This window comes from Eubalaena glacialis, chromosome 12 (assembly GCF_028564815.1).
Source record: "Eubalaena glacialis isolate mEubGla1 chromosome 12, mEubGla1.1.hap2.+ XY, whole genome shotgun sequence".
Classification (NCBI taxonomy): Eukaryota; Metazoa; Chordata; class Mammalia; order Artiodactyla; family Balaenidae; genus Eubalaena; species Eubalaena glacialis.
In genome coordinates, this window is record NC_083727.1 from 58502489 (window position 1) to 58530169 (window position 27681).

Sequence of the window (27681 nt, forward strand, 5' to 3'; positions counted from 1 at the left end):
GGGATAAAAAAGCAGTGATCCGCTTAATTAGAATATTCTTGGTTGCATCAGCATAGGTGAGAGATTTTGGTGCTGTGCACACACCACTAGGTTCAACTTTATGAAGTGTACACAAATTTATTTTGAGAGTTTTTTCTTTCCTACCTTAATGAATACTTTTTCCCATATTGTTATCAAGAAGTAGAAAGGAGAAAAATGAAATAAAGGCATTATTATACATGGTGTTTAAATATTGAAACCCATTTAAAAAAAGGAATTTACACTTTGTTAAATATCTTTGGATTGTGACGAAGAAAATTATAAATAAAAAAACATTAAGTCAAACTTATCAGATGATGTTATCTAAAAATAGTACCTGAAAATGTGTTGATGCTTATATGGTTACACAGAAAATTTCAGGATTGCTAATAACTTCCTTTGTGTAGTTTAATTTCTTCTCTTTTATAGTGGAAGGCTGCATGAAATAGTTATTATAATGACTTTGTTTTAGTATATGCTTTCCTTTGCAAGATAAAAATTACAGATTTAGCCTATTATTTTTGTATTTACAGAGAGCAGGCACTTATGAACGCTAGAAACGTTCCAATTCTGAGCAGGCAGAGAGACATGGATGTTGAAAAAATACGTTATCCACATGTTTATGATTCCCAGGCTGAAGCCATGAGAACATCTGCATTCATTGCTGGTGCAAAGGTATGCATTGGTATATGACCACTTTTGGATAACATGTCTGTTCTGAGGAAATGACACATTGATTTTCCCTGTTTCTTTTTTGATTCTAGTACTAGTTGACTCTTCTATGCTAAATTGTATTTTTAAATATTGAGGAAAATGGGATAGTGCAGTTTATGTAAAATTCTTAGCGCATGGTAGGTATTCAAAACATATTTGTTCTCCTCCCTTTCATTATTTATGCAGCTTATGTTTTTGCGTTTTAGCAGTTGCATCACTTTTTGCCTAAACTTTACACTGTGTATTGCACATTTTCCCTGGCTACATGACTACATTTGTCTTCAGGAATACCATCTAATTAATGTACACTTAAAATTCATCAACATAATATGGTTCGTGTGTTATAGGAGATATCTGATTCATGAATGCTTTGTGTGTATGTGTGGTTTTTTGTTTGTTTTTGTTTTGTTTTTTCTTGTTTTCCTTTAAATTAGCTAAATTTATTTACCAGTGCTATGTCATAAAACCAATAGTGTTTTTTTTTCTCTCTTTACTTAACGAATCTTTACCAAAGTAATTGTTCTGTTTTGTATTATTATTGGATTTTAATTTTTGATGTTTATAGATGATTTTACCAGAAGGACTCCAAAGAGAGAACAACAAGATATATGAAGAAGTAAAGATTCCTTATAGTGAACCAATGCCAGTTGGGTTTGAGGAAAAACCAGTTTATATCCAAGACTTAGATGAGGTAAGATTATCATTTTATAAAGTTGATATTTTTGATGCTTGGTATGTTTTTGAATGCATTTGTATTGGAAAAATTATTTTTAAAAGTTAGTTGGTTGATACAGTAAAGAGATACATGCAGTTGGTTACTAATGAAGTAGGGTAGTTTAAATTTAAAAAAACATATATACATATATTTCTTTACACACTGAACATATTTATGTATATTTTGTGTATGTATTTCTATAATTATATGTTTATTTTGGTTATTTTAGGTAATATTTGGTTTAACCTACGTAAGCTGACTTAAGTAAACTGTTTTAAAGGATTCATGTATTGGTAGGTCAAATGTTCAACCTATAATAAAATAGAATATTATTTGGGGCCAGGACCAAATTCCAAACTATTTAATTAACTTTCCCTCAGCTTTTAAATTTTGAATAATTTCAGTCCTATGGAAAAGATGCATGAATAGTACTATTCTTATACCCTTTTGTCTTGATTCACCATTTGTTAAAATTTTGCCATATTTGCTTTATCTCAAAGTAAAATATTTCTTCATTTAGTTTAAAGTATGTACATTATTTAAGGTTAACCTTTTCATCACCAAAATGAAGTTGCTTTATTTTCATATAAGGCATATGAAGTCATTTAGAAATATCAAATAATATAGGCAAGCAAAAGGAGCAGCAAAAAGAATAACTACAGCCAACCAAAATTGACTCCATTCTATACATGTGTGTGCATGTTTGTTTTGTTTTTACAATAATAGAATTATATCACACATTTTGTTCTATGTTTGTATATATACTTATATACATCTTTCTATGTCAGTAGACATATTTCTACTGACAGCATCATTTTAAATCACTATACAGTATTCCATTTTGTGTCTTTATTAGTTTTAAACCAATTTGTTATTATTACAATTTTAAGTTGTTTCCTGCAATAAGTTTTTATAATAGACTAAAGTTGTAATTAAATCTTATATTAATGGGTTTCATCCTGTGCATCAGAATTACCTGTAGAACTTTTTCAAAATCCAAATGCCTTGGTCCCTGTTACATCATAATCTCTTGGGAGGGGCCCACATATCTATATTTTGAATATGATTTTCAGAGCTCTATAGTTGATTCTGAAATGCAGCCAGGGCTGAGAGCCTATAGGATTAAATAATTATATATATAATTCTTGTTAAACCTTACCAATCATTATAAGGATTATCATCATGAAGATTTATTTAATTTTATATATTAAATATTTACATTTTTTCATATAAAAGCATCATTGACATACATTGTCTATGTAATGAATGAACCAGGCTTCTTAGTTTTTTTCATACTTATTTCAAATAAATACTTTGTTCATTTTAATTTAGATTATAGGAGTAAAAGAGATTTCTGAATGGGTTAATTCCATCTGCAGCCTTAATGTCTCTTTGCCATGTAACCTAATACACTTATAGGTTCCGTGGATTAGGATGTGAACATCATTGGGCATCATTATTCTCCCTGCCACACATGATACGGATGACCACAGTTTAGCTATTAACCTGTTGAAGGACATCTGTGTAATTTACAGTTTTTGGCTGTTATGAATTTTATGAATCTGTTTGGGCTGCTGTAACCACAGCCTAGGTGGCTGAAACAACAGACATTTATTGTTTCGTAGTCCTGGAGGCTAGAAGTCCCAGATCAAGGTGCCGACAGATACGTTTTCTGGTGAGGACTCTTTTCCTGGATTGCAGCCAGGTGTTTTCTCTCTGTGTCCCCGTGGCCTCTTCTCTGTGTGTGTACACAGAGAGATCTCTGGTGTCTTTTCCGCTTCTTATAAGGACACCAGCCCTTTCGAATTAGGGCCCCATTCAGATGACCTCATATAACCTTAATTACTTCCCTGAAGGTCCTGTCTCCAAATATGGTCACTTTGGGAGTTAGGGCTTTAATTTATGAAACTTGGGGGGGACATAATTGCATCTATAACATGGTTAAAGCTGCTCTAGACATTGTGGTACAGGTTTTTGTGTGAACATAAGTTTTCATTTCTCTGGGATAAATGCCCAAGAGTGCAATTACTCGGTCATATTGTAGTTGCGTGTTTAGTTTTCTAAGAAACTAGCACAGTTTTTTTCTAGAGTAGCATTTTCTATGCCCATCAGCAATCCAGTGTGATCTAGTTTCTCTACGTATTTGCCAGCATTTGGTGATATCACTATTTTTAATTTTTATTTTAACTCATATTTTTATATATTATTTATATTTTTATTTTAACCATTCTGATAGTGTGTAGAGAGTTCTCATTGTGGTTTAAATTTGCACATTCATAAGGGGCAATAATTGGGGAATAATACATTCAAATGCAATGTGTCATTATAAGTACATAAGTAAACTCTTTGCTGTGTTAGCAATGTAGATAATGATCCCACTAGATGTCGTTAACCATGGATATTAATATAGAGCTCAGGAGAAAAATATAGATGTTAACAGAATGTGAGTTTAGTTAGATGCTTCTGTTGGTTTGGATCTTTTTTATGCAAGGCAGGATCTTTCTGTATCAGGAAAAGTGCTCTTGAATATGGTATCTTTCTCTTTTCACTAAGATCATAATTGCATGCCATTCCTGACAGTCCTATGGAACTATAGATAAAACGATTTTATGTCCTCTCACTGACTGAATGTCGCATCAGATAAATTTGTCCTCTCTTCTTAAATTACTTCTATAATTTGATTAAAAAGGTAAGGAGAATTTTAAAATTCTAAAATGATGTGCAAAATTTCTGTTAGTGCTGCTAAATGGGTTTTATACTTTCTTGGAGAGGGAATAATCTAAAAAAAAAAAAATTGATGGGTTTCTGTATTAGGACTCACTCAGTTGGAAGTTAGAGAAACGAAACTGAAATCAGGTTTTAGCAATGAAGGCAGAATGTTGGCTTTTCTAACCAGAATGTGCAGGAGTAAAGCTGCCTATGTGTCCAGATGGATATATAGGTTCACATGATGTCATCAGATCTTTTCCTCTGTCTTCGTCTCTTTCTCTTTCTCCATCTCTTTATTTCCTTCTCTTCTCTTTCCTTTCCCCCTTATCTCCTCCTCCCTCTCTTTTACCCCTTCTCCCCCTCCTTTTATTTCTCTGGTTCTTTTCATTCCCGACTCCCAGATATGCTTTCTCCATATAATCAGGGAAGAACATAGGACGGCAACTCCAAGCATATCTGCTTCCCCCTCCCCTAATTCTAAAAGCAAGAGGGTTTTCCCCACAGAAAACCCCTGGGATGCCATCAAGAGTCAAGGAGGAACTTACCAAAGAAAGATGAGTGCTGTTATTACCTTAAAAAGGAGAAGGAGAAAGATGCTAAGCAGACAGAACTATGTCTTTGATATTTTGGTGAAAGAGTGAGGTTTGCTTTTTTGTTGGTGTTAAGTAAGTTGACTGCTATCTATTTCCACAGTTGGGAGTTATATTTTTTAAATAACCAATAGAGTGTTATTCAGCAGAATTGAAATACTGATCCAAATATACTGTTTAGTTTGGAAAGGTAATATAAAAGATGCATATAATGTTTCATTTGAAAAGTTAAGAAAGTTGAGTCCTAGGAAGTATGAATGTAGAGAATTTGAGACTTTGTTACCCCAGGTTATTGAATTCCATGCTTACAGGCTAGGTTCTGGGGGAAATGATGAATAGGGTATTATCCCTGATCTTAAGTTACTCTGTGTAGTGTATCTGCCCCACACCATTTCCATGGAAATAACTAATACAGTAGGGTATGTTGTACAAATTTCTATGGCGGCACAGAGAAGGCAGACTAAGTTCACAGAAGAAGCTGTCATGAAGGTGAATGAGGGCACAGGATTTTGCCAGATAGACAAAAAGGGTGGGGGGTGTAGATGAAGGATGCTCCATGAAACAGTTTGTGACCTTTTGTAAACAAGTATTTCAGTATTATTAGCATGTAAGCTACACGTGGAGAGTGGCAGCAAATTAGTCTAAAAAGAGACTTAATAGTGCACATGAAGGGCTTTGAAAACCATAGTAGGTTTAGACTCAATATTGTGGGAAATGCTACTTCTTAAAAATAAAAGTAAATGATCAAGTTTTTTCACTTCCAGAATTACTCTGGTTGCAGTAAAAAGCTGATGATTGAGAGTAGAGCTGCTGCAGTAGTTCAAGGGAGAAATGTTATGTGCCTGAATGAAGAAAGTGGAGCCTATATAGAAAGTGGGACAGTGGAGAATAGTTTAGTTGTTAGTACATGTAACGTCTGATGACTGGTTTAAGTGACAGGAGATGAAGCAGAGAGAAGAAACTGGAGTGACATCCAGGGTAACATGGGCGAGTGCCAGTATCATTTATTAAGATGAGGAATAGGAGAAAAGGAAAAGGTTTGCGCATGTTCAGTCCGGGAGGCATGATGTTGGTGAAGAGCAGGGCCTGTGAATCCAAGCTGACCGAGCTTGAATCTTGGCTCCCCACATTCTAGCTGCGAGACTTGGGGCAAGTTACTCTCTGAGACCCAGTGTTTCACTTGTAAAATTGGGATGATAGTACCTACCTCGTAGTTTTATTGTGATGATTAAATGAGTTAATATATGTAAAACACTTTTAAGTGTGTTGAGTACTTAAGACATTTTAGGTAAAATGTTGCTTAAAATGATAAATGTAAACTGACACTGCGAGATCAATCATAGTATGGATAAAATGAAAAGACTTATTGTTTCTTTGGAAATTATATTTATTAAATAAATTACTTCTGTGTTCATTTATGCTCCTCAGCTATTCTGTCATTCCAAATACATGTCACTCTATGAAGACATAGGGTAGTTTTCAGTTAATAGAAACTAAAGAAACCAGTCATTATAATTACTAACATTTGTGGTTATCTCAAGACTTAAAGTTTGGGAAAAGGGAAATAGAAGAAGTATAAAAAATGTTACTTTTCCTTTGGTTTTACTTTGTTCTCTGAGCCTGAGTACATCCTAAAGCTAAAGAGTTTAATGACACAGTTTGATTCAATCAAATTACAAAGGCAAGAAAGCTAAAGAAGCATCCAGAAAAACACTTCAGAATGTGAATCTTTTTTATGAGATCAATTTGAACAAGATAAAATGTCACTAAAATCTGGACATAGGCCCAAATAAAAAGCCTTTCCCTGAAGCATCCCACAGCCCGCGTATTATACTGTCAAGCATATCATCCGTTTCATCAGAACATGACCTTGAATCACTTGCTGCCTTTTTAAGAGGTGGTATCAAGAAATAATAACAAAATATAAAGTTTAAAACTGAAAAGTGAGTTTGCAATGTTTTTCACACTGATAGGGATCTTAGCAAAGAAGATTTCATAAATTTCATGATGAAGGAAACAGTGTGGCAAAAATTAAATTTCTAATCACTTTAACAAATTTGAATTTCCCTTGATACATGCATAGCCTCACCTGGCAATTAAAGCCATGAGTATTCTGATAATATTTGCTGCCATATTTGTTTGTCAGATTTTTCACCACTTATTACCACCAAAACAAATAAATGAACAAACAAAACATGTAGATGTAGACTCCTTCTACATCTATTGTAAACTCCACAATACATTGTTATTCTTTTTGCCTTAACAGTCTTTTAAAGGTATCATTTAAGATATCTAAATAATAACCAGGAAAAGTTTTTATACTTGTGCACTTATCTGGCACCTTTATGCCTTTGTGTAGGTAGATTCAGATTTCATTCAGGTATTCATTTCTTGTAGTGCAGGTCTGCTGGTGATAAATTTTTTCAGCTTTGTATGTCTGAAAAAAACCTTTTTTTTTTCTGTCTTTGTTCTTGAAAGATATTTCATTTGTTATGGAATTCTAGGTTGACAATTTTTCTAGTACTTACAGATGTAGCTGCATTGTCTTCTTGTTTACATTGTGTCTGATAAGCATGCCCTCATTCTTAATCTTCCTCTCTATGTAATGTCTTTTTTTTTCCAGGTTGATTTTTAAGATTTTCTTTGTATCACTGGTTTTAGGCAGTTTGATTATGATATGACTTTGTATTAGTTTTCTGTTATTGTATAAGAAATTACCAGAATACTAGGGACTTAAAATATCCATTTATTATCTCAGAGTTCTAGAGGTCCAATTTGGGTGGGTTTGACTGGGTTCTCTGTTCAGGATTTCACAAGGCCCAAATCATGGTAGTGGCTAGACTGAACTCTTACCTGGAAGCTCTGGGGAAGGATTCCCTTTCAGATTCATTCGGGTTGTTGGCCAAATCTATTTCCTTGCAGTTGTAGAACTGAGGTCCCCATTTCCTTGCTGTCTGTTATTCTTAGCTCCTAAAGGCTGCCCACATTCTTTGGCATGTGGCTAACTCCGTCTTCAAAGTCAGCAAAGGCTAGCTCAAATCTCTTGTGTGCTTCAAATATCTGACTTCTCCTGGCAACTGAAAAAACTCTCTGCCTGTCACTACCATGGTGTGGTTTTCTTCAGGTTTTTTTTGTTTTTGTTTTTTGTGCTTGGCATTGGTTAAGCATCTTGGATCTGTGGGTTTATAAAAGTTTTCATCAAATGTGGGAAATTTTCAGCCATTATTTTTTCAAAAATTGTCTGCCCCCTTCCCTCCTTTCAGGAACTCTTATCATAGGTATGTTAGGGTTCCTGAAGTTGTCACACAGCTTAATGATGTTCTATTAACTTTAATTTTGTTTTGTTTTGTATTTTTCTTTCTTTATGTTTTATTTTGGGTAGTTTTTACTGCCTTATCTTCAAATTTAGTATTCTTTCCTTCTGCAGTGTCTAAAGTGCTGTTAATCCCATCCATTGTGTTTTTCATTTCAGTCATTGTAGTTTTATCTCTAAAAGTTTCATTTGAGTTCTTTTAATATCTTTAATGTCTCTACTTACATAATCATTTCTAGAGCTTAGGGGGTCATCAAACTTTTTCTATAAAGAAACAGACAGTAATTATTTTAGGCTTTGTGGACCATGTAGGGTCTCTGTTCCATATTTACTATTGTTTTTTTATTAAGATACCCTTTCAAAATATAATAACTATTCTTAGGTTATAGACCATACAAAACAAAACAAAACAAATGAAAAGAGGCCTCAGGCAGATTTGGTCCACAGGCCATAATTTGCTGAATCTTGCTCTAGTTTCTTGAACAGTCTGTCATTTATGTTATTTCTGGATTGATTTTAATCAGTTTTTCTTATTTCTTATAATTTTTTTTCTGCTTTTTAGTTTGTTTGATCCTTTTTGACTGAATCCCAGAGATTGTGATTTTACCTTGTTGAGTACTGAATATTTTCCTTATAAATATTCTTGAGTTTTTTCCCTGCGACATAGTTAAGTTACTTTGGATCAGTTTGATTATTTCTGGTCTTGCTTTTAAAATTTCTTAGGTGGACCAGAACAGCATTTTAGTCCAGGGCTAATTTTGCCCCACAGCTGAGACAAAGTCTTCTGAGTACTCTACCTAATTCTCAGTTAATTAGGAGATTTGCTGCTGTGGCTGGTGAGAACAAGAACTATTCCAGACACTGTGTGGTCAGGTTTGAATTTGCTTCCTCTAATTCATTCAGATGGTTCTTTCCCTGTACCTTGGGTAGTTTTCTCATATATGTGTGCTGTTTAGTACTCACGTAAAGACTTGAGGGAGACTCTCTGTAGATCTCTGTAGCTATCAATTCTCTCTGATTATTTTTTTATAATAAAAATATCTTCCCCAAAAGGAGAAACTCGGCTCTAAGGGAATAAATTAGGACATAAAGCTGATGGAATAGAACGTGAAGCTATGTTTTAACAGAATCTTCAGTGTTTATCTGTGGATTTTATTTTTCTTTCTGAACCAAAAGCAGCAGGTAAATCTGGAAACTGGGAATTACAGTCGGCCCTTCGTATCTGGGGGTTCTGAATTCGTGGATTCAACCAACTGTGGATCGAAAATAGTCAGAAAAAAAATTCCAGAAAGTAAAACTTGAATTTGCCACCAACTATTTATATAGCATTTACCTTGCATTAGGTTTTACAGTAATCTGGAGATTACTTAAAATATACAGGAGCTGTGTGCAGGTTATATGTAAATACTACACCATTTTATATAAGGGACTCGAGCATCTGCATATTTTTTTTATCTGCTGGAGTCCTGGAACAACCTTCTCAGACACTGAGGGATGACTGTATAGCAAGACAAAAGGTATGTTTTCCCACCTCTCTCTGAAGGAGGCTAATGGCTAATGCGTTCCAAGATAAGTTGTTATCAAAGGAAGGAAAAAGTCTTCTTCTCGTGGTTAAATTATGAAAAGTAAGGTCTGTACTTTCAAGTAAGGTTTTAAGTTAAATGAGAAAGGAAAAAGGAGTTGACCCCACCCCACCTTTTCCATTCTTTACCTACAATAGCGGTTCTCATTCGGCATTTTGCCACCTCCCACATCCTCCTCAGGAGACGTTTGGCAATGTCTGGAGACACTTGTCTGTCACATCTAGGAGGATGCTACTGGCGTCTAGTAAATAAAAGCCAGGATGCTGCTAAACATTATACAGTGCATATGATAGCCTCTCACAACAAAGAGTTACCAAAATGTCAATAATGCCAAGATTGGGACGCCCCTAAAGAACAGAGCTGTCCGTCAGAACTTTATGCTGTCCATAGTTGGATATCTGGAAACTTGGTTCTTTTCTCTTCTTCTTCTTCTCCTCCTCCTCTTCTTCTTCTGGTTTTTTTTTTTTTTTTGTCTCTTCTAAGCATTGAGCAGATCTAAAACTATTACAAAATAAGTTTGTTAAAACTTTTAAACTTCATTCACTTCCTTCCTAACTTCTTTGATGTTGTTGTCATGTACTTTAGTTCTATCTTGTTTTAGTTTTTACACCAGATACTATTATCGTTATTATTATTTTATAGTCAATAGTTATTTGGATTTCCTATATATTTTGCTCATCGTTTTTTAATTTTATCTAGTGCTTTCATGTTCTGTGACTTTTCATTGCCTAAATTTTCTTTAGTGGGAATCTGGTGGGGGCAGATTAAGTTTCTTTTAATTTTTGTTAATCTAAAATACCTTTATTTTACCATTATTCTCAAAAGATATTTTAGCTGGTAATTGAATTCTAAGTTCACAGTTGTTTTCTCTTAGCATATTAAAGATATTACTGTATCATCTGCTTTTCATTTTTGCTTTTGCAAAGTCTGCGATCAACCTACCTGTGATTTGTTTTAAGGTAAGATTTCTCTCTGGTTGCTTTTCAGATCTTCCCTATGCCCTTGGAATTTTCTAGTTTTACCATCATGTTTCTAGATAAAGCTTTCTTTTTAACTTCTTACCCATTTTCTCATTCTTTTGTCTGCTTAACATCAGCAGACAAAGCGGAAGGAAAAAGGACTTTACATTTTTTATGCACCTAAAACATGGCAAACATCGGTAGATAGTATTTTAAAAAAATCAGCAAGATGTTTCCCCTGTCTTCAGTGAGCTTGCAGCATAGTTGGGGGCATACGATGGCGTCTCTGTTGAGTATTTACCAACAGTATACTGTGGAATGTACTAAGTATGAAATCAGTAGTTTGGATTTAATGTAATCTTAAATAGAAGGCAGAGGGATCAGTGCAGGTTATAGCTGTTAATGAAGATTTTTTGGAGAACTTGAGACTTGAGTTGTTTCTCGACTGCTGTGATCTGGGGGATTGGGCTTTTTCTGAAGAGTGACAATGAACTTAACAATGTTTTTCATAACACAGCTGATGCGGGGTGTATAGAGAAAGGAACAGTTCCTGATTTTGTGTTGAAAACTTTGTGTAGACCTTGTATAGAATATTGGAGATTATGTCTTGTCCATATTACTTTGTATATAGAAACTTTAAAATGGTATTTTTATTATAAAAACTTGGTCATTGTCAGGAGGGCCATTATGTTATGTATTCAAGTATTATTTAAAGTATTACTATGGAAACTGTAAGGAAAATCTTTAAAATTTCTCAGCTTACTCTGAAAAGTAATTGGGATTGGATTTTGATGCACTCAGTCTGCTTTGTGTGAAACTATGCTTTTGATAATATACTGTCTTCTGTTTTAGGGGTCAATAAATGTTCAATATGTAAAAATTTGTTCCATTAGATAAGCTTTCCTATAAATAAGAGATTTTTATATATTTTTGACTCTCAGCAAGTATTTAAATTATATGATTAAAAAGTAATTTTTACTTGCTATGAAAGTTCACTATAGTTCAAATATATGAAATAGCTAGGTCTCATTTGAAGGGAAGTGCTATTTATATTTTCTTTTCTAAAAAAGAATTAATTCTGTCTGTATGCCCTGAACTTTTTCAGGATTGCAGTACCATAAAGTCTACTGGGAACACTTGCAAACAGCTAACTAGGAAAAGGGCACCAGCTGCTTGAAGAATACCTGCTAAACTAAGGAGACTTATAACTAGCATCTGCCTCTAGCTAGGAGTAATCAAACAAAATAACTTTCTTTACAACCTATACTTTATTGATTTTATGGGGAGGGAAATTAGAAGAGAGAACATTAAAAGCATAATGGCATATTGAGCTACCCCAGAATGATAATTTTAGAACTCAGATGAATTCAGAAGTCTGAAAAGTAGATGAATTTAGCTTCTAATGTGGGAATTTCAAGTTGCTTTAGAAATGGACTTAGTCCATATCTTCCAACATATCTGTGTATTGTGGTTACACAGGCCTATCATAAATAAACAGAAATATTGGGTATGATTGTATTGCTACTCACAGGTTTTCATTATTTGTCTCTGAAAATATGTATGGATTGGTTATCAGTCATCAGCAGTCATTTCTTGAACTCTTGATTGATGCAAGGCACTGTGCTATGGTGGGTACCAAAAGATTTAGAATTATGATCGTGCCTTTGAGGAACTTACTATCCGGTTAGGCAAGTAGAACTGATGTTGAATTCTCAGCTTCACCATTCGCACATTTTGTGGTATGGATCAAGTTACATAGCACCTCTAAGTTTGTTTCCTCATCAGACTATTTATTCTGAAAAGATTACGAGTCAGCACACAGAATATGTGTAGCACTATCTGTGATATATTTTGGGAGATTAGCCACCCAGATTGCAGTATGATATTGCAATCCTGAAAAAGTTCAGGGCGTACTTTGGATCTTTCTGTTAAGAGAAATTGATAGGTGGAATTATTTTGGTATAAATAACTTTAAAATTCCTCAAAGATGAATACTGAAGGTAACATAGAAGACAGCTTTAAATTAATAAACATAAAGCAAAGGAACTTGCATTTTTTTAGTTAATACTGTGCATTTCTTTAGGTACCTTATATCACATTATTTAACTTAATCCCCTTGTATAAACACTGAAAACAAGAGGTTTTGGAGAGGACAAGTTTAAATTTGATCCAATGGTGCAAATATCAAAGAGTGACTAAATAAACATAGGTAGGTCACCTTGCTTTTTGTACTCTCAGCAAGCTCTTACATTCTTGATAAATTTCAGAGTTGTATGAAAATAATAATTATGTAATTTTGGGTAATTTTAAATGTATCAGAGGAAATCAATATATAAAGAAATCTTAATGAATTCTTAAGCAGTCTGTACAATATCATGTTTTATTGCATATCTTTCATGATTTCTTTCTTTAAATATTTTGTTTATCCTTTAAATCTTTACATATTACACAAGAAGTTCAAGTAAAGCATTTATCTTACAGGGGGTCCCCTTACCTAACTTCTCCCTTCTAATTTGATACATGTTTAAACAGAAGTTTTTCTGAATAAGATGTACTTTGTTCTTTCCAGAGTAGGTTGTGTTAAATTATGAAAAAATCAGGTGACTAAGAAAACCTTAATCACTGTGTTGGGAGTGGGTAGGGAAGGTTAAGCTAACAGTTCTCAATCTTGTTTGTAGTTGATAATCACCTGGGTGACTGTTAAGAAATGTCCAGGTTACTGTTCCCCACATTAGCAAATAACTGAAGATCTCAAAGGTTGAGTCCTGAAAAATCTGTCATTTTTCAAAGCACCAACACTCCCTACCCCAAGTATGAAGAACCTGTTCTCAAAGCATCAGCCGCCTCAGCACAGCTGAGCCGAGCTCCTCCCTAGCAGTCTTTGACTAGGTCCTTCCCCCACTCTTTTGAATGGTGGGTTCAGTGTATTTGTAACGCCTCTTTTTTTCTTTTTTTTTTTTTTAAATACTCATTTATTTATTTGGCCGTGCCGGGTCTTAGTTGCAGCACGTGGGATCTTCATTGCCGCATGAGGGATCTTTTAGTTGAGGCATGCGGGATCTTTAGTTGTGGCATGTGGGATCTAGTTCCCTGACCAGGGATCGAACCCAGGCCCCGTGCATTGGGAGCCTGGAGCTTTAGCCACTGGACCACCAGGGAAGTCCCTGGAACCCTTCTATGTGAGCTTCAGATCTCATGAGGGGAATGAGCAGTAAATTTCAATTTAAGGAAGCCATTTATAAGTCCAGTTTACTGCTTGTTTCCCCAGTAAAGAAAATTCTGAGATCATCTCTTTTATGGAAATGAGTTAATGACATTAAATTGTGTTTTTAAAATATTGGAAAATTTAAAAGGTACCAATTTAAATAGGCATTTATAAATTTTTGTTCTTCAGAAGTCAATACCAAGTATGTTATTAAGCATTGGAATATTTGAATACACACGTGTGTGCACATTTGTATATTGAACTGACTTCTAAATAAGTCATTAATACTTTCACTTATATAACACATTTTTGCTATATTATTATTATATTAAATGGATTCTTGGCTTAAAATCTAATCTGTTAGATTAGTGAAAATAGTCTCTTATCCTTCAAAACAATTCATTTGATGAGGATTCTGTTAATATGAAATTTTCTTGTTTAAGGAGATATATATTTAAAATGACATCCTTGCTTTATTTAATTTTTTGGAAAGTTTAAAGTCATTTGTCCTGTAAAAACATTTTAAATTAAGAAATTACCTATAATTTAACAACTGTAACATTTTGTGAACTTGACCGCATGAGTGCCTAGATACTTTACCCTCTTTAAAGATTTCAAGCAAGCTAGTGAAAGTAATTTACAAGTTAAGGTCAGAGCTGAAACCGGTTATTACTATAAATATCAGCCAAGAAACTGAAAACAGCATTTTCTTTGTGGGACTTAACAGAATTTGACAGAGACTCTTTTGCTTCTATTTTATTGCCGTGGTTAGAAGTGCGGCTGTTTATTAGAAGGCAGGTCCCACAATTTGGGTCAAAAAGACTATAATACCAATTAAATAATAGTGTCTTACATTTTTAAGATCTAACACTTAAAGTGACATCCTGGAAGGATATTTATAATATATACATGTCAGGATAAGTTTATCTCCCTTATGAAAATAATTTATTAACTTAGTAGAAAATGCCAGATTCTTTATCTCTAATTTTACTTCTGCTTTAAGCATCTGAAGTTTGTATATGTAATTGTAATACTGGTTTTGTGAATCCAGCCCTCACTTATTCTGATGGTTCTGTCTAAACACAAGCAAACCAAACCTAGCCAAATCAAACTCATAAATGAGGTTCAGTCATGTCTTTTACTGTCTTCTTGTGCATTGGGAATGTGACTCTCGGCATAGCACGTTGGTGAAGGTGTTTCAGAAGGACATCTGACCTGCTGACTTGTTAAGAGTGTGCTGGTAGAAACCCACATGTGCGATCTCCATGGTTCATCAGTGGACTTTGTTATTGTGCAGCCAGAATCTTGTTTGTCTTTTAAAATTCCCTCTTGAGATTTTTTTCTTCAGTTTTCTCAGCAGTTAAGCCCTAGCTCAAACCTGGGAATGAGGAGCATACCTTACCCTTCCAAGGAGAGGTTGGTGCTCCTTTCTAACACCCATTATGCCTTAAGTCCTCAATTAAATCTAGCAGTGTTGCTATTATTCGTTTTTCTCTCCTTGTTTTTTTCTCTTCAAGGCCAGTAATACCTACTTATTTATCATTTTGTCATCAGGGAGTACAATATATTTAGAAGTCCCATTTGGTTGTTGTGAAATGGACTATTTTCAGGATGAGAGAATTTTTAGGAATTGGCATTTAAGGGCAAATGGAGTGTTTTTGGTTACTCTTTTAAATGATATAAATGCATTCCTTTAAATAATATGAAAGGATTATGAGTTATGCATTGTGATTTCTTACTGCTTTTTTGTATGTAATGAAAATTGGCTCAGTTTCATTTTAGACAGTAACTAACTTACCTGTTTTTCACAAAATCTTACAATCTCATTTCCTTCAAAGACTTAATAGTAGGTTACTCTCCTGAGGTCTTTTGTTGCTAAGACTTAATTTCCTCTACCCAGATTGTCTGGTTCAAAATGAATTAATATCATGAAACATTAAAACACACAACTCTTCAGTAAAGAGGAACTAATAGTGGCCATACACTGTCTTTCTTATCTCATTTTTTCTTTTTTTAATCTCTTAATTAACAGAATTCAGTAATATTTCAGTGTGTTTTCAAGTGGGAGTACAGATTGGAAATTTGGGGTTTGGTAAAGATGTAGAACTCTTTATATGACATAATGAAAAACAGGGTGAATCAGTTACTTTACATTGACATAAAAACATTAGGTATTTATATCTGTCAAGAAAGAAATTATTATTATTTTTAATACATTAAGACAGCATACAGTAGGTCTTCCCCTTTTGTTTTTCCTTAAGATAAATATTTTTTTATGTAAAGAGTAAAGCGTTTTTGTGAAGCTGATTATAAAATCTGTTCTATAAAAAAAGTAATATCTAAAATGTAATATCTAAACTTATAAAACAGAAGGTAAAACTTCCTTTATAATCCCAGATCCAATGGAACAGTTTGATGTATATCTTTCCATAATTTTTTTGTGTTAACAGTTTATATTTAATTATGTTACTGTTCTGTGGCATGTTATAAGCATATATATCTTCCTCATCCTGTTTAACTACTGTAATTCATAAAGAATGCATCATGAATTACTGATCTCAGTCTCCTATTTATGGACATTCAACTTGTATTAGTTTTTTTATTATAAATGATATTTTAGCAGACATCTTTTTGCTTATTTATCTGGCATTCTTGTTCAGTTAGTTTAACTTGGATACATTTTTGGAAGTGGAATTTTTAGGTTAAATGATATGCAAATTTATTAATGTTCATCATTTGAAAGCAATGTGTATGATGCATATAAAGATGTAAACGTTACCAAGAATAATCAGTTTTTAAAAAATCTTAAACACCCAGATTAAAAAGCACTCTGACTCTATTTTGCATTTATTTGATTATTAGTATGGTCAGTATTTTCATTGACTTTATATTTTTATATTTATTTTTATTTTTATAAAATTAAGTTACTTTGTTAAAAAATCAGCTTAAGGAATAAAAGTGTAAAATAATGAAATCAGTAAGCTTTACAAGTTTTTAACTTGGACTTTAAAATTTGAACTTTTGTTCCAGTCCTTGCTTGACTACTTATTGGCCATTTATCCTAGGGCAAACTGTCTAATCTCTCCATGCCAAGTTTCCCCATCTTTAAAATAAAGGTAATAAAAAAGACCTACTTCATGGGTTTTCTTTCGATGTTGAGAGAAATAATCCCCTTAAAGCATTTAAAGCAAAGCCTACTGTGTAGTATGTGCTCAATTAGAAATGGGAGCTAACTGGTACTATTATCATTAAATGGATTAGTGAACAACTTACCTGCCAACTTAAATAATAAGGAATATATTATCTTATGTGTTTATCTACAATTAAGAGCATTAAAGATAACTTAACATTTTAGTTTTTGTTTTTATAATGTATTAGTCTACTGATCTGGTCACAGATCATCAGTTTGGGGTTGGCCGTCAGTGAAGTAGCGTGCCAGGTCTTCCCTGGTTCCGTTCCTTTAAAGGTTAGGGTGTGGAGGTGTGTGGTAGCGGAGGTATAGTTGGGGCACAGGCAACAGACTCCTGGTGGTCCAGATTCACTTGCTTCGCCTTTAGCTCTTGAGGACAGAGAGTAAGTCCTCACAGCTTGGCACTTGGTAGGCAGAGTTCAGTGTACGATGAACGAATGGGAGGGTACATTTTAGATAATGGCCAGCTGTAGTTTAGGCTTTGCATTTAATAACAGGTCTGTACTTTTGTTGAAACCATAGAGTCCTAGGTGAGGTCCCAGCTCTAATGCTACAGGTATTGGATGTAGGAAGAGAACCTGCTCTTTCTTCTATTCCTAAACTTTTAATTGAGAGAAACCTTTGAGGAACTTGGCCTATTAAGACCAAAACAGAGAATGTTGAGGAGGACAGCGAGTGGAGGGACATATGACTTAAATTGAATTACTCTTCTGAAGGTTTTTTAAATTACCTTTTTGTCTCTGGAGGGTAAAACTCTAGGAATAATAAGAAGAACTTTTTAATATGAAATATTTTTGCAATACTTGAGAGATCATTTAGGCATCTCCACTTAATCAGACACATCTTTAGTTTTTCTGTTTTTTTAAGGAAGTCAGTTGTATATCTTTGTGTGTGTGTTTTATCTTTTTCTTTTTGCATAGGTATTATCACATTTTAAAAACTAGAAATCTTTAAATAGTGAAAAGTCTCGTAATTTATCCTTGTCCCCGTCTGCCCAGATCCTTATTTCAGTCTATTAAAAATCACAGTATTAGATTTTATGTATTCTCCCAGAATGTCTACAAGCAAATATAAACATATTTTAGTGTTAACTGTTAAATATATATAAACAGCAGATTCTTATTCCCTACTCCCCACCCCCACCATCTTTGAGAAAAGTAGCATATTATAATATGGGTATGCATCTTGCTTTTTTCAAATAACAAGATTTTTCCATCTTAGTAAATAGAATACCTTCCATGCTGTTAAGTAGTTTATGGTGTGGAACGTGGTTTGTGGGAAACATTAGAGTGGTGGATTCCAGCATATAGAGCTTGGGCTGCCTGTACTGAGTTGTGATCATCTCTGATTCTGAAATTTTGAACCTAAGGCACATGCTATCTAGAGCTAGAGGAAACTTAAACTGTGAAAATTATATAATGTACATCTTTGGTATCTATATGATTTTTCCTAAGTACATGCTGAAATTGATGTTTGCTGTTAGAGTATTTAAAACTTAAGCTTATGATACATACACTAACTTGGAAGGGATGACATGATCCTGGCTTCATCTTAGATACCCAGTTAATGCATTTTAACTGACTGGCAGTATACATACCTACATTTGATTACTATAAACAGTTAGTGCAGTATGTGTAGTGTACATTTTTAAAATAAATTTATTTCTTCCTCTTTAATCTTTTGTTTTCTTAAGATATTTGTGAATATAATTTGAATATTATTTCAATACAAGAAATTCCTTATGCTCAGTGAACTTTAACTTAATTATCTCATGTTCTAGTAGCTCACAAACATAACTTGAAACATACTGAATCCTCTAGTGATATTTTTTAATACTGTTACAGTTGCTGCCTGTACACATTCCTATTATTTTTTTTACCAACAAGTTTATTTTGAAAATTATTTCATCCATTTTTCTAAATTTAAGATGAAAAACAAAAACTTTGGGGGGAGGGGGCAGAACGTGGGCTGTGGAAGTAATTTATAAATTTTTGTAGGGGTTTGCTTTTTTTTTTGGTAACTTGTTTCTCATCAGCATGTTCTGTTGCTAGTAAAGACTGTATATATGCAACAGTAATTTAAGGAATCTTTTGCAATGGTTTTTAAATGAATGTCGAGACTTATTAATTGGCAAACTGAATCATTGTATGATAGTATTTTAGACGGTATATTTGGTGGTAATTTGTGTTTGGAGCTAAGACAAACTCAGTTCAGGTCTCATCTCTTCCACAATTTATTAGCAGTGTGGACTTGGGTGAGTTGTTTAACTTCTTTAGGCCTTAGTTTCCTCCACTACCCCTATATTCTTTCAGGAAAATCTTTAGAGGTAGGTGAGTCTCTAATGTAGTCCGGTCTTCAGAGTCTGGTCATAACCTACTTTTCCATCTTCATTATCTCTGCTTCCCCTTCCTCCCATCTCTGTCACACAACTACTAACTTTTAACTAGTTCCAGGTGTTTTTCTAATACTCAGTTCCTTCTACCTGAAAGAGCATTCTTCTTAGTGACTCTCTCTCCCCTCAGATACCTCAGCACCTAGTCCATATCTTTATTGTAGACAACTGAAATGGCGTAATATAGTTTTATCACCTTTTTTTCCCTTTAAACCACAAGCTGAATATTCTAAGGATCATTTTAGACACTCTCTTACTTTTGTTAAGAGAAGAAGTATTTATACTGACATAAGTCCTTAGTATAGTAATATTTATACAAGTGATCAGTAAATGATTGTTGAATAGAACGTTATAAACCTCCATGTGTAATAGGTCTGTTTGTGAGTATATTCTTCTAATGCCTTAGTTTACTTCTTGATTGAACTGTAACCTTTAAGAACAAAAGAAATGTTTCTTATTCAAGATTGAATATAGGTTTTTTCTGGAACTGCTATATATTTTGCTTAGATCCAGTTTACTCTTCCTTTGGAAGATATTGTGAATGAAGTGTGTATCTTTTTAAGATTTTTTAAGACTTTTTCCCTAATTTATTCAACTGATTTATCAATCAGTAAAAAGTTATTTAGAGGTCTATTATGTTCCTGGCAATTGGTTAGGTACTATGGTAATGCAGAGAGTAGTAAAACTGAATCCTTAGTTTAAATCCAGTGGGCCGGATATACATATAAACAAATCATTTCAGTGTTTGTGGTTAAGGGCCATAATGACAATATATATATAAAGGGGGTGGTGTGAATGTCCAGCTGCTGAGAGAAATGGGAGTTCCTTAAATCTTTTGAAATACGGCAGAGTATAAATGCATAAATATAATAATTGCGTATGGAATTGAAGGGGACCAGAGATTACATTTGAACTTGAACTTGAATGATAATGAATAGTTTCTCAATGTTGGGAAAGGTATTAGGTGGTGCAAAGGCACAAAGAATGTCCAGAAAATAGTATGTATAGATAGCAGTAGTGGAAGATAATAACAAGGGTTCACATTTTGAAGGGTTCTATTTGCTATACCTTCTGTGCCTTGAAATATCTTGTATGCTACATACCCTGTATAGTTAAAATGGACAGTGAGAAGTCTCAGACAATCTTCAAGCTGGAATGTGACATGATCAGATTTGTAGTTTAGGAATAGTGGACTTTTGTCATGAGTCTATAAAGACTGGAAATTGTAGCATTCACTTACCATAGTATTTTAGAAGCTTCATATAAAAAACAAAGATGATATATGACAGTGATGATAATAGATGCTATTAATTTATTTCAACACAGTTGCAAGTACCTACACTGTGTATGGTTTATACTATATGGTTTATAAACATTAGCAATTAAAGACTGTGATTCTGAAGTTACACTATCTTCGAATCCTAACTCCACCATTTATAGCTGTGTGAACTTAAGTCTTTTGAAGTCTCTGTTTCCCCATCTGTAAAATAATCTGGTATGGTTATTACAAATAATTAGGATATTCATATGAAGGATTTACCCTGTGATTGGCTCATAGTAAGAACTCTGTAATTGTTGGCTATTTTTATTATTTTTATAATTTCCTTGGGTGATAGTATAACTAACCTTATTTTACAGATGAGGAAATAGAACTCAGAGGTGTTAATTATGTTCAAAGTTACATTGCAAATACAAAGCCAATCTTTTAACCTGGGCTTCTGACCCTAAGCCTCATGTTCTGAAAAATGTGCTGCACTGTCAGTGCCAGGCTGAGTCACCAGCAGAGATCGATGAGAAAGTATCGCTGGTACTCTCAGGTGTTTAATCGGTCTGCCCAAGAGTTTCTAGGCCCTAGAGATACTACTCTGATATCTTCAAAGTGTGTGTGTCCAAATGAAAGCATAAGTGGATATAATAGATAAGTCTATAAAATTATTTTTCATTTTAAAAAGACAGCTTTATTGAGGTATACTTGACATACAATAAACCATATATATTTAAAGTGAAAATTTGATAAGTTAGCGTATGTAAACACATGTGAAACCATCACCACAATCAAGATAGTGAACATAATGGTCACTTTCAAAAGGTGTTTCGTGCCCCCTGCAAGCCCTCCTATCTCTCCCTCCACCCACCTCCCTACCCCCAAGCATCAACTAATCTGCTTTCTGTCACTATAGATTAGTTTGTATTTTCTAGATTTCTGTATAAATGTAACCATGCATTATGTATTCCTTTTTTTATTTGGCTTCTTTCATTCAACAATCATTTTGAGATTCATCCTTATTTTACATGTTTCAATGATTCATTCCTTTTTATCACTGAGTAGTATCCCATTGTATGAATGTGCTACATTGTATTTATCCATTCATCTTTTGATGGACATATGAGTTGTTTCTGATCTTAGCCTATTACAGATAAAGCTGCTATGAACACTTGTTTACAAGTTTTTGTATGTACATATACATTTTTTTTTTCTCTTGGATAAAACTTAGAAGTGGTATGGCTGGATCACGTTAAGTGTATGTTTAACTTTTTAAAAATTAAGTGCCATTTCCTCCACATCCCCACCAACACTTGCAATGGGCATTTAAAAATTTTTGAGGCATTTTAATAGGTGTATAGTGTTATTTCATTGTGGTTTTAACTTTCAATTCCCTAATGACTCACGGTGTTGAGCATCTTTTTTGTGTGCTTATTGCCATCCGCATACTTTCTTTGGTGAAGTGACTGTTCAAACCTTTTGACCATTTAAAAAATTAGATTTTTTTTTCTTATCATTGTGTTTGGAGAATTCTTTATATATTCTGGATGCAAGTCCTTTATCACCTGTAAGCTTCACAGAGATATTCTCCCATGCTGTGGCTTCTTCTTTCATTTTCTTAACATTATCTTGAAGACTAAGTTTTTTGTTTTGCTTAAGTCCAGTTTATCAATTTGTTTGTTTATAGATTATGCTGTGTTTAAGAAATCTTGGCCTAACTCAGGACCACAAAAAATTTATCTTTTATTTTCTTGAACACGTTTTATAGTTTTAAGTTTCATTTTAGGTCAATGATCCATTTTGAGTTAACTTTTGTATATGGTAGGCAGTATGGATCCAAGTTTATTTTTTGCGTGTGGCTATCCATTTATTCCAGCATCATTTATTGAAAATGCTATCCTTTGTCATTTGCATTGCCTTTGAGCCTTTGTCAAAAATCTGCCGTCGGTATATGTGAGGGTTTCTTTGTGGATTCCTTATTCTGTTCCTCGATCTATTTATCTTTATGCCAATACCATGCTGTTTTGATTTCTCTAGTTTTCTAATAATCCTTGAAATCAGGTAGTTTTAGCTCTCTTACATTGTTCTTTTGTTTCACAGTTGTTTTGTCTCTTCTAGATCCTGTGTGTTTCCATATGGATTTTAGAACCAGCTTGTTAATTTCTATGGAAAAGCCTGCTGAGATATTGAGTTGGATTTGCATTGAATCTATATATCAATTTGGGAAGAACTGACGTCTTTCATAGATTTTTCTTCATTCTGTTAGCAAAATTACATAGGTTTTAGTACATAAGTGTTTCCTATCTCTTAAAATTTTTATAATTTCAATGCTATTGTAATTGATTTTTAAAAATTTTTTACTTTCAGATTTTTCATTGATAGTATACAGAAATATAATTTTTTAAAAATGCTGGTCATGTATCCTCCAACCTTCTTAAAGTCACTTATTAGTGTTAGGAGATTTTTTGTAGATTCCATCAGATTTTTGCCTAGGAAATCATGTCATCTCTAAACAAAGACAGTTTTTCTTCTTCCTTTCCTATATGAATGCCTTTATTTTTAAATTAAAAATAATTTTTTTTCCTGGATTGCACTGACTGGAACCTATAGTACTATGATAAGTGGTGAGTATAACATATAGTATGGCATTAAGTGGTGAGTGTAATATCTTGTTCTTGATTTTAGGGGAAAGCATTTAGTCTTTCACCATTAAGTATAGTATGAGCTGTAGGGTTTTTGTAGATATCCTTTGACAGTTTGAGGAATTCCCTTCTATTTCTAGTTTGCTGAGACATTTTTTTTCTTTTTGGTTGGGAATGGATGTAGGATTTTGTCAAATTATTTTTCTATATCTATTGAGATGATCATATGGTTTTTCCATTATAGTGTATTATTATGGTGAATTACATTGAGTTTGAATGTTAAACTAACCCTGCATTCCTTTGATAATCCCCACTTGGTAATGATATAGTATTATGTTGTAGAATTTGATATACTAAAGTTTTGTTTATAATTTTTTTCTATGTTCATAAAGGATATTGGTCTGCAATTTTATTTTGTCTGGTTTTGGTATTAGGGGAAAGCTTGCCTCATAGAATGATTTGGAAAGTATCCTCTCCTCTGCAGTTTTTCTGAACAGTCTAAAACTCCATGAAAAATTGGTATTATTTCCTCATTAAATGTTGGGTAGAATTTACCAGTGGAACTGTTTGGGCCTAGAGTTTTCTTTGTGGGAAGGATTTTAACTTCAGCCTTAATTTCTGTAACAGATACAGAGTTATTTAAGTTGTATATTTCTTCATGAATGAGCTTTGGTAATTTGTGTCTTTTAAGAAAGTTGTCCATTTGATCTAAATGGTCAAATTTATTGGCATAAAGTCGTTTATAATATTCCCTTATATTATTTTAATATCCACAGCATCTGTAGTGATGCCATCCTTCTCATTCTTGACATTAGTAATTTGTGTCTTCTCTCTCTTTTGTTTGTTTTTTTTTTTTTTTTTGGCCACTCCACGTAGCTTGTGGGATCTTAGTTCCCCAACCAGGGATTGAACCCAGGACCTCAGCAGTGAGAGTGTAGAGTCCTACCCACTGGACTGCTAGGGAATTCCCTGTCTTCTCTCTTTTTTTTCTGATCAGTCTGGCTAGAGATTAATCAATTTTATTGATCTCAAAGAATAAGCTTTTCTGTTTTCATTTCATTGATATCTACTTTGATCTTTATTATTTCTTTTATTCTGTTTTACTTCGGTTTTAATTTTTCCTTTTTCTACTATCTTATTTTGAAAGATGAAGTCATTCATTTCAAACCTTTCCTCTTTTTTCATATAGGTGGCTAGTGCTATATATTTTTCCTTGAATAGTGCTTTAGCAACATCCACAAATTCTCATATGTTGAGTTTTCATTTTCTTCAGTTAAGAATAGTTAGCTTCCCTTTTGAGTTCTTCTTTCATCCATGCGTTATTTAGGAAGAATGTTATTTAGTTCCAAATATTTGTATATTTTCTAAGGATATTTCTAGTAAGGATTTCTAATTTAATTCCATTGTGATCAGGGAATATATTTTGTATGAATTGCTTCCTTTTCAATTTATTGAGACTTGTTTTATGGCCCAGAATATGGTATATATATATATCTTGTTAAATGTTCCATGAACAATTGAGGAGAATTATCGTTAGATGAATAAATGTCAGTCAGGTCAAATTGGTTGATAGTGCTGTTCAAATCTATTGTAGCCTTGCTGATTTTCATGCCTACTTGACTTATCAGTTCTTGGAGAGGGATGTTGAAATCTCTGACTGAAATTGCAGATTTGCCTATTTCCCTTTGCATGTCTATCAGTTTTTCCTTCATGTGTTTTGAAGATCTGTTATTGGGTATATAAACATTTAGGATTGTTATGCCCTAATGATTAATCATCCTCTTCATGAAATGACTGGGTCTCTATTCCTGGTAATATTCTTGGCTTTTAAATCAATTTTTTTCTGGCATTAATATAGCTATTCCAGTTTCCTGCCATTAATTCCATCCAGTGTTTTGTTTACTCTCAGACATTGTAGTTTCCATCTCTAAAGACTTTTCGTATAGAAGATTTTAGGAAAAATTAATTAACCACTCTGTGTCTTTAATTTCTTCTCTATTAAAAGGACATATTAAAGGTACCTATACTATAGAATTGTTTTGAGGATTAAATAAATAAATATATGAAAGTGCTTACAATTGCATGTGTCACAGTGTAAGTTCTGAACAAACATAATCTGCAGCTGTTATTCCTACTATTAAGGCTGCCTTTTCAAAAAAGTATCTTTAAAAATCCATAACATATTGAAACAGAATTTCTTATTGATGTATATCCCCAGGAATTTTCTTGTTTGCACTTTCATTAGTCATCCTCAATCTAAATAAACTAGGCTATCATCATATGAAATCAAAAGATACCTGTTTAATTTTGTTTCATTACATTATTATCATTGTTTTGTACTTAGGATTGTGTACAAAGATACAGGTATAGTCTCATCATATTTTTCAAATTTAGTGGGTTACAATTCCCAAGTGCATTAGAATTGTACAATAGTTGTGAGTTGTCAACTGTACACACTTAGTTTAAATACAGGACACATTGAGAGACTAAACAAGTTAGTCGTTTGTTTTTTTATCACAAAAGATTTGCATTTAATGTTTTGTATGAGACCTTCACATTATTATCATTTATAGTGGGTCATGTCATTTTTAGATTGGACAGCTGGCTTTTAAAGGAATGAGAAGACTTAATAGAATCCAGTCAATTGTGTTTGAGACTGCCTACAGCACCAATGAGAACATGCTGATTTGTGCCCCTACTGGAGCTGGAAAGACCAACATTGCAATGCTTACAGTTTTGCATGAAATTCGCCAGCATTTTCAACAAGGTGTTATCAGAAAGAATGAATTTAAGGTAGGAAATTAACAAGTCCGACAACAGCTTTTTAAATTGTAAAATTTAAAATCATTTTGCAGTTGTACATGTTACATGAAATCTGGAAGTTTTTAAGGATATTATACATGAAGTCATGTAAAGAATGCTGCATGATTTACTTCATTACTTTTAGGCAATCCCTATTTGTGTTATGAAAATCCCACTACCCCTGTGAAAGCTATGAAAATGCACTTAGCTTTGAAGCACCAGTTTTCAAAGTGATAAGGCTATATAAACAAATTCCATTGTCCTGTAAACAGCTGCACGCTTATGCAATAAAGATAAGTACTTTTCATATATCACTATTAAGATTTTTCACCCTAAGTGGCTAGAATCATATTTCACAATAAATAGTGACGTGTATTGACGTTGTAGTTTTTGCTCATTCATCAAGCTAGTGTTTCTTTGGCGCAGATTGTATATGTTGCTCCAATGAAAGCGTTGGCAGCTGAAATGACAAATTACTTCAGCAGACGTCTAGAGCCACTGGGCATCATTGTGAAAGAATTGACTGGTGATATGCAGTTGTCAAAAAATGAAATTTTACGAACTCAGGTATGTTGTATACTTAGATTTTTGTTGTTGTTGTTTAATACCATTCTTTTTTTTTTTTTCCAAGCAATTGTTAAACAACTATACCTTAAGTAACTATAAAACATAATACGAATGTAACATGGTGAACTTCTTTATTTGTAACCACAGCCTATCCTCTACAGAAGAGGTTTCTGCTGGTGCTTTGTTCTATTATAGCCCTTCTAACTTCCGTGATTCTTGCCGTATCTTGAATGTTGTTAGATTCCTGGTGTAGATTTTCAGTCATTGACAGTAAATGTTGATCTTTCAAAACAATAGGCAATGAGGATTTTCATAAGACCAGACTTCAGTTTTAAGAGCAGGAAAATGTATCTTTATATTTTATATGTTATAGATCTTTAAAGGATCCCACTAGCATTCTAAAGTATTCCATAAGGATGGTTTAACGTACATAAAAAAGTTTTTAGTCATTCTGTATTTTAGCAAATAGGAAGCTACTAAATCTTGCACTGTATATAGCACTATATTAGGTGAAATGTATGACAAGCAGGGCATTTAAGATACCGTTCCTGCCTTCAAGGATCTTATATTATGACTGAGTAGACAAAAACTACATTAGAACTACAACTAGATTATCATTAATGGATGCAACATGTAAGTAGGTGATGTTCATAGTGCTTGTAAAAAATAAAATAATGTATAACCAAATAGTAATGGGACAATTCAGGGGAGTTTAATGGGAAATAGATGATGTAGCTTTTGAAACAGTGAATAGACATTGATTTAAAATGTGATTTGAGGGTATCTTCATTTCCTAGGGCTGCCATAACAAATTATCACAAGCTTTGTGGTTTAAAATAACAGACACTTAATTCTCTCACAGTTCTGGAGGTCAGAAGTCTGAAATCAGGGTGGCGGTAGGATTTAGTTGCTTCTGGAGGCTCTGATAGAGTATCCTTTTCGCGTCTCTCTCCTAGTTTTTGGTGGCTGCTGGCAGTCTGTGGCATTCTGTGGCCTGTACACACATCACCCCAGTCTC

The 27681-nt window shown here is 33.5% G+C and overlaps 1 protein-coding gene across 1 annotated transcript in view; it reads left to right on the forward strand.

The window, feature by feature from the left end:
* The window catches only part of ASCC3 (activating signal cointegrator 1 complex subunit 3), a 331824-nt gene that overhangs the window by 72078 nt on the left and 232065 nt on the right, over positions 1-27681 (forward strand). Inside the window, exons 7-10 of the mRNA XM_061207037.1 lie at positions 552-693; positions 1298-1423; positions 25887-26087; positions 26523-26663. Of these exons, the coding sequence (XP_061063020.1) occupies positions 552-693; positions 1298-1423; positions 25887-26087; positions 26523-26663 (610 nt within the window). The remainder of the gene's footprint in view (positions 1-551; positions 694-1297; positions 1424-25886; positions 26088-26522; positions 26664-27681) is intronic.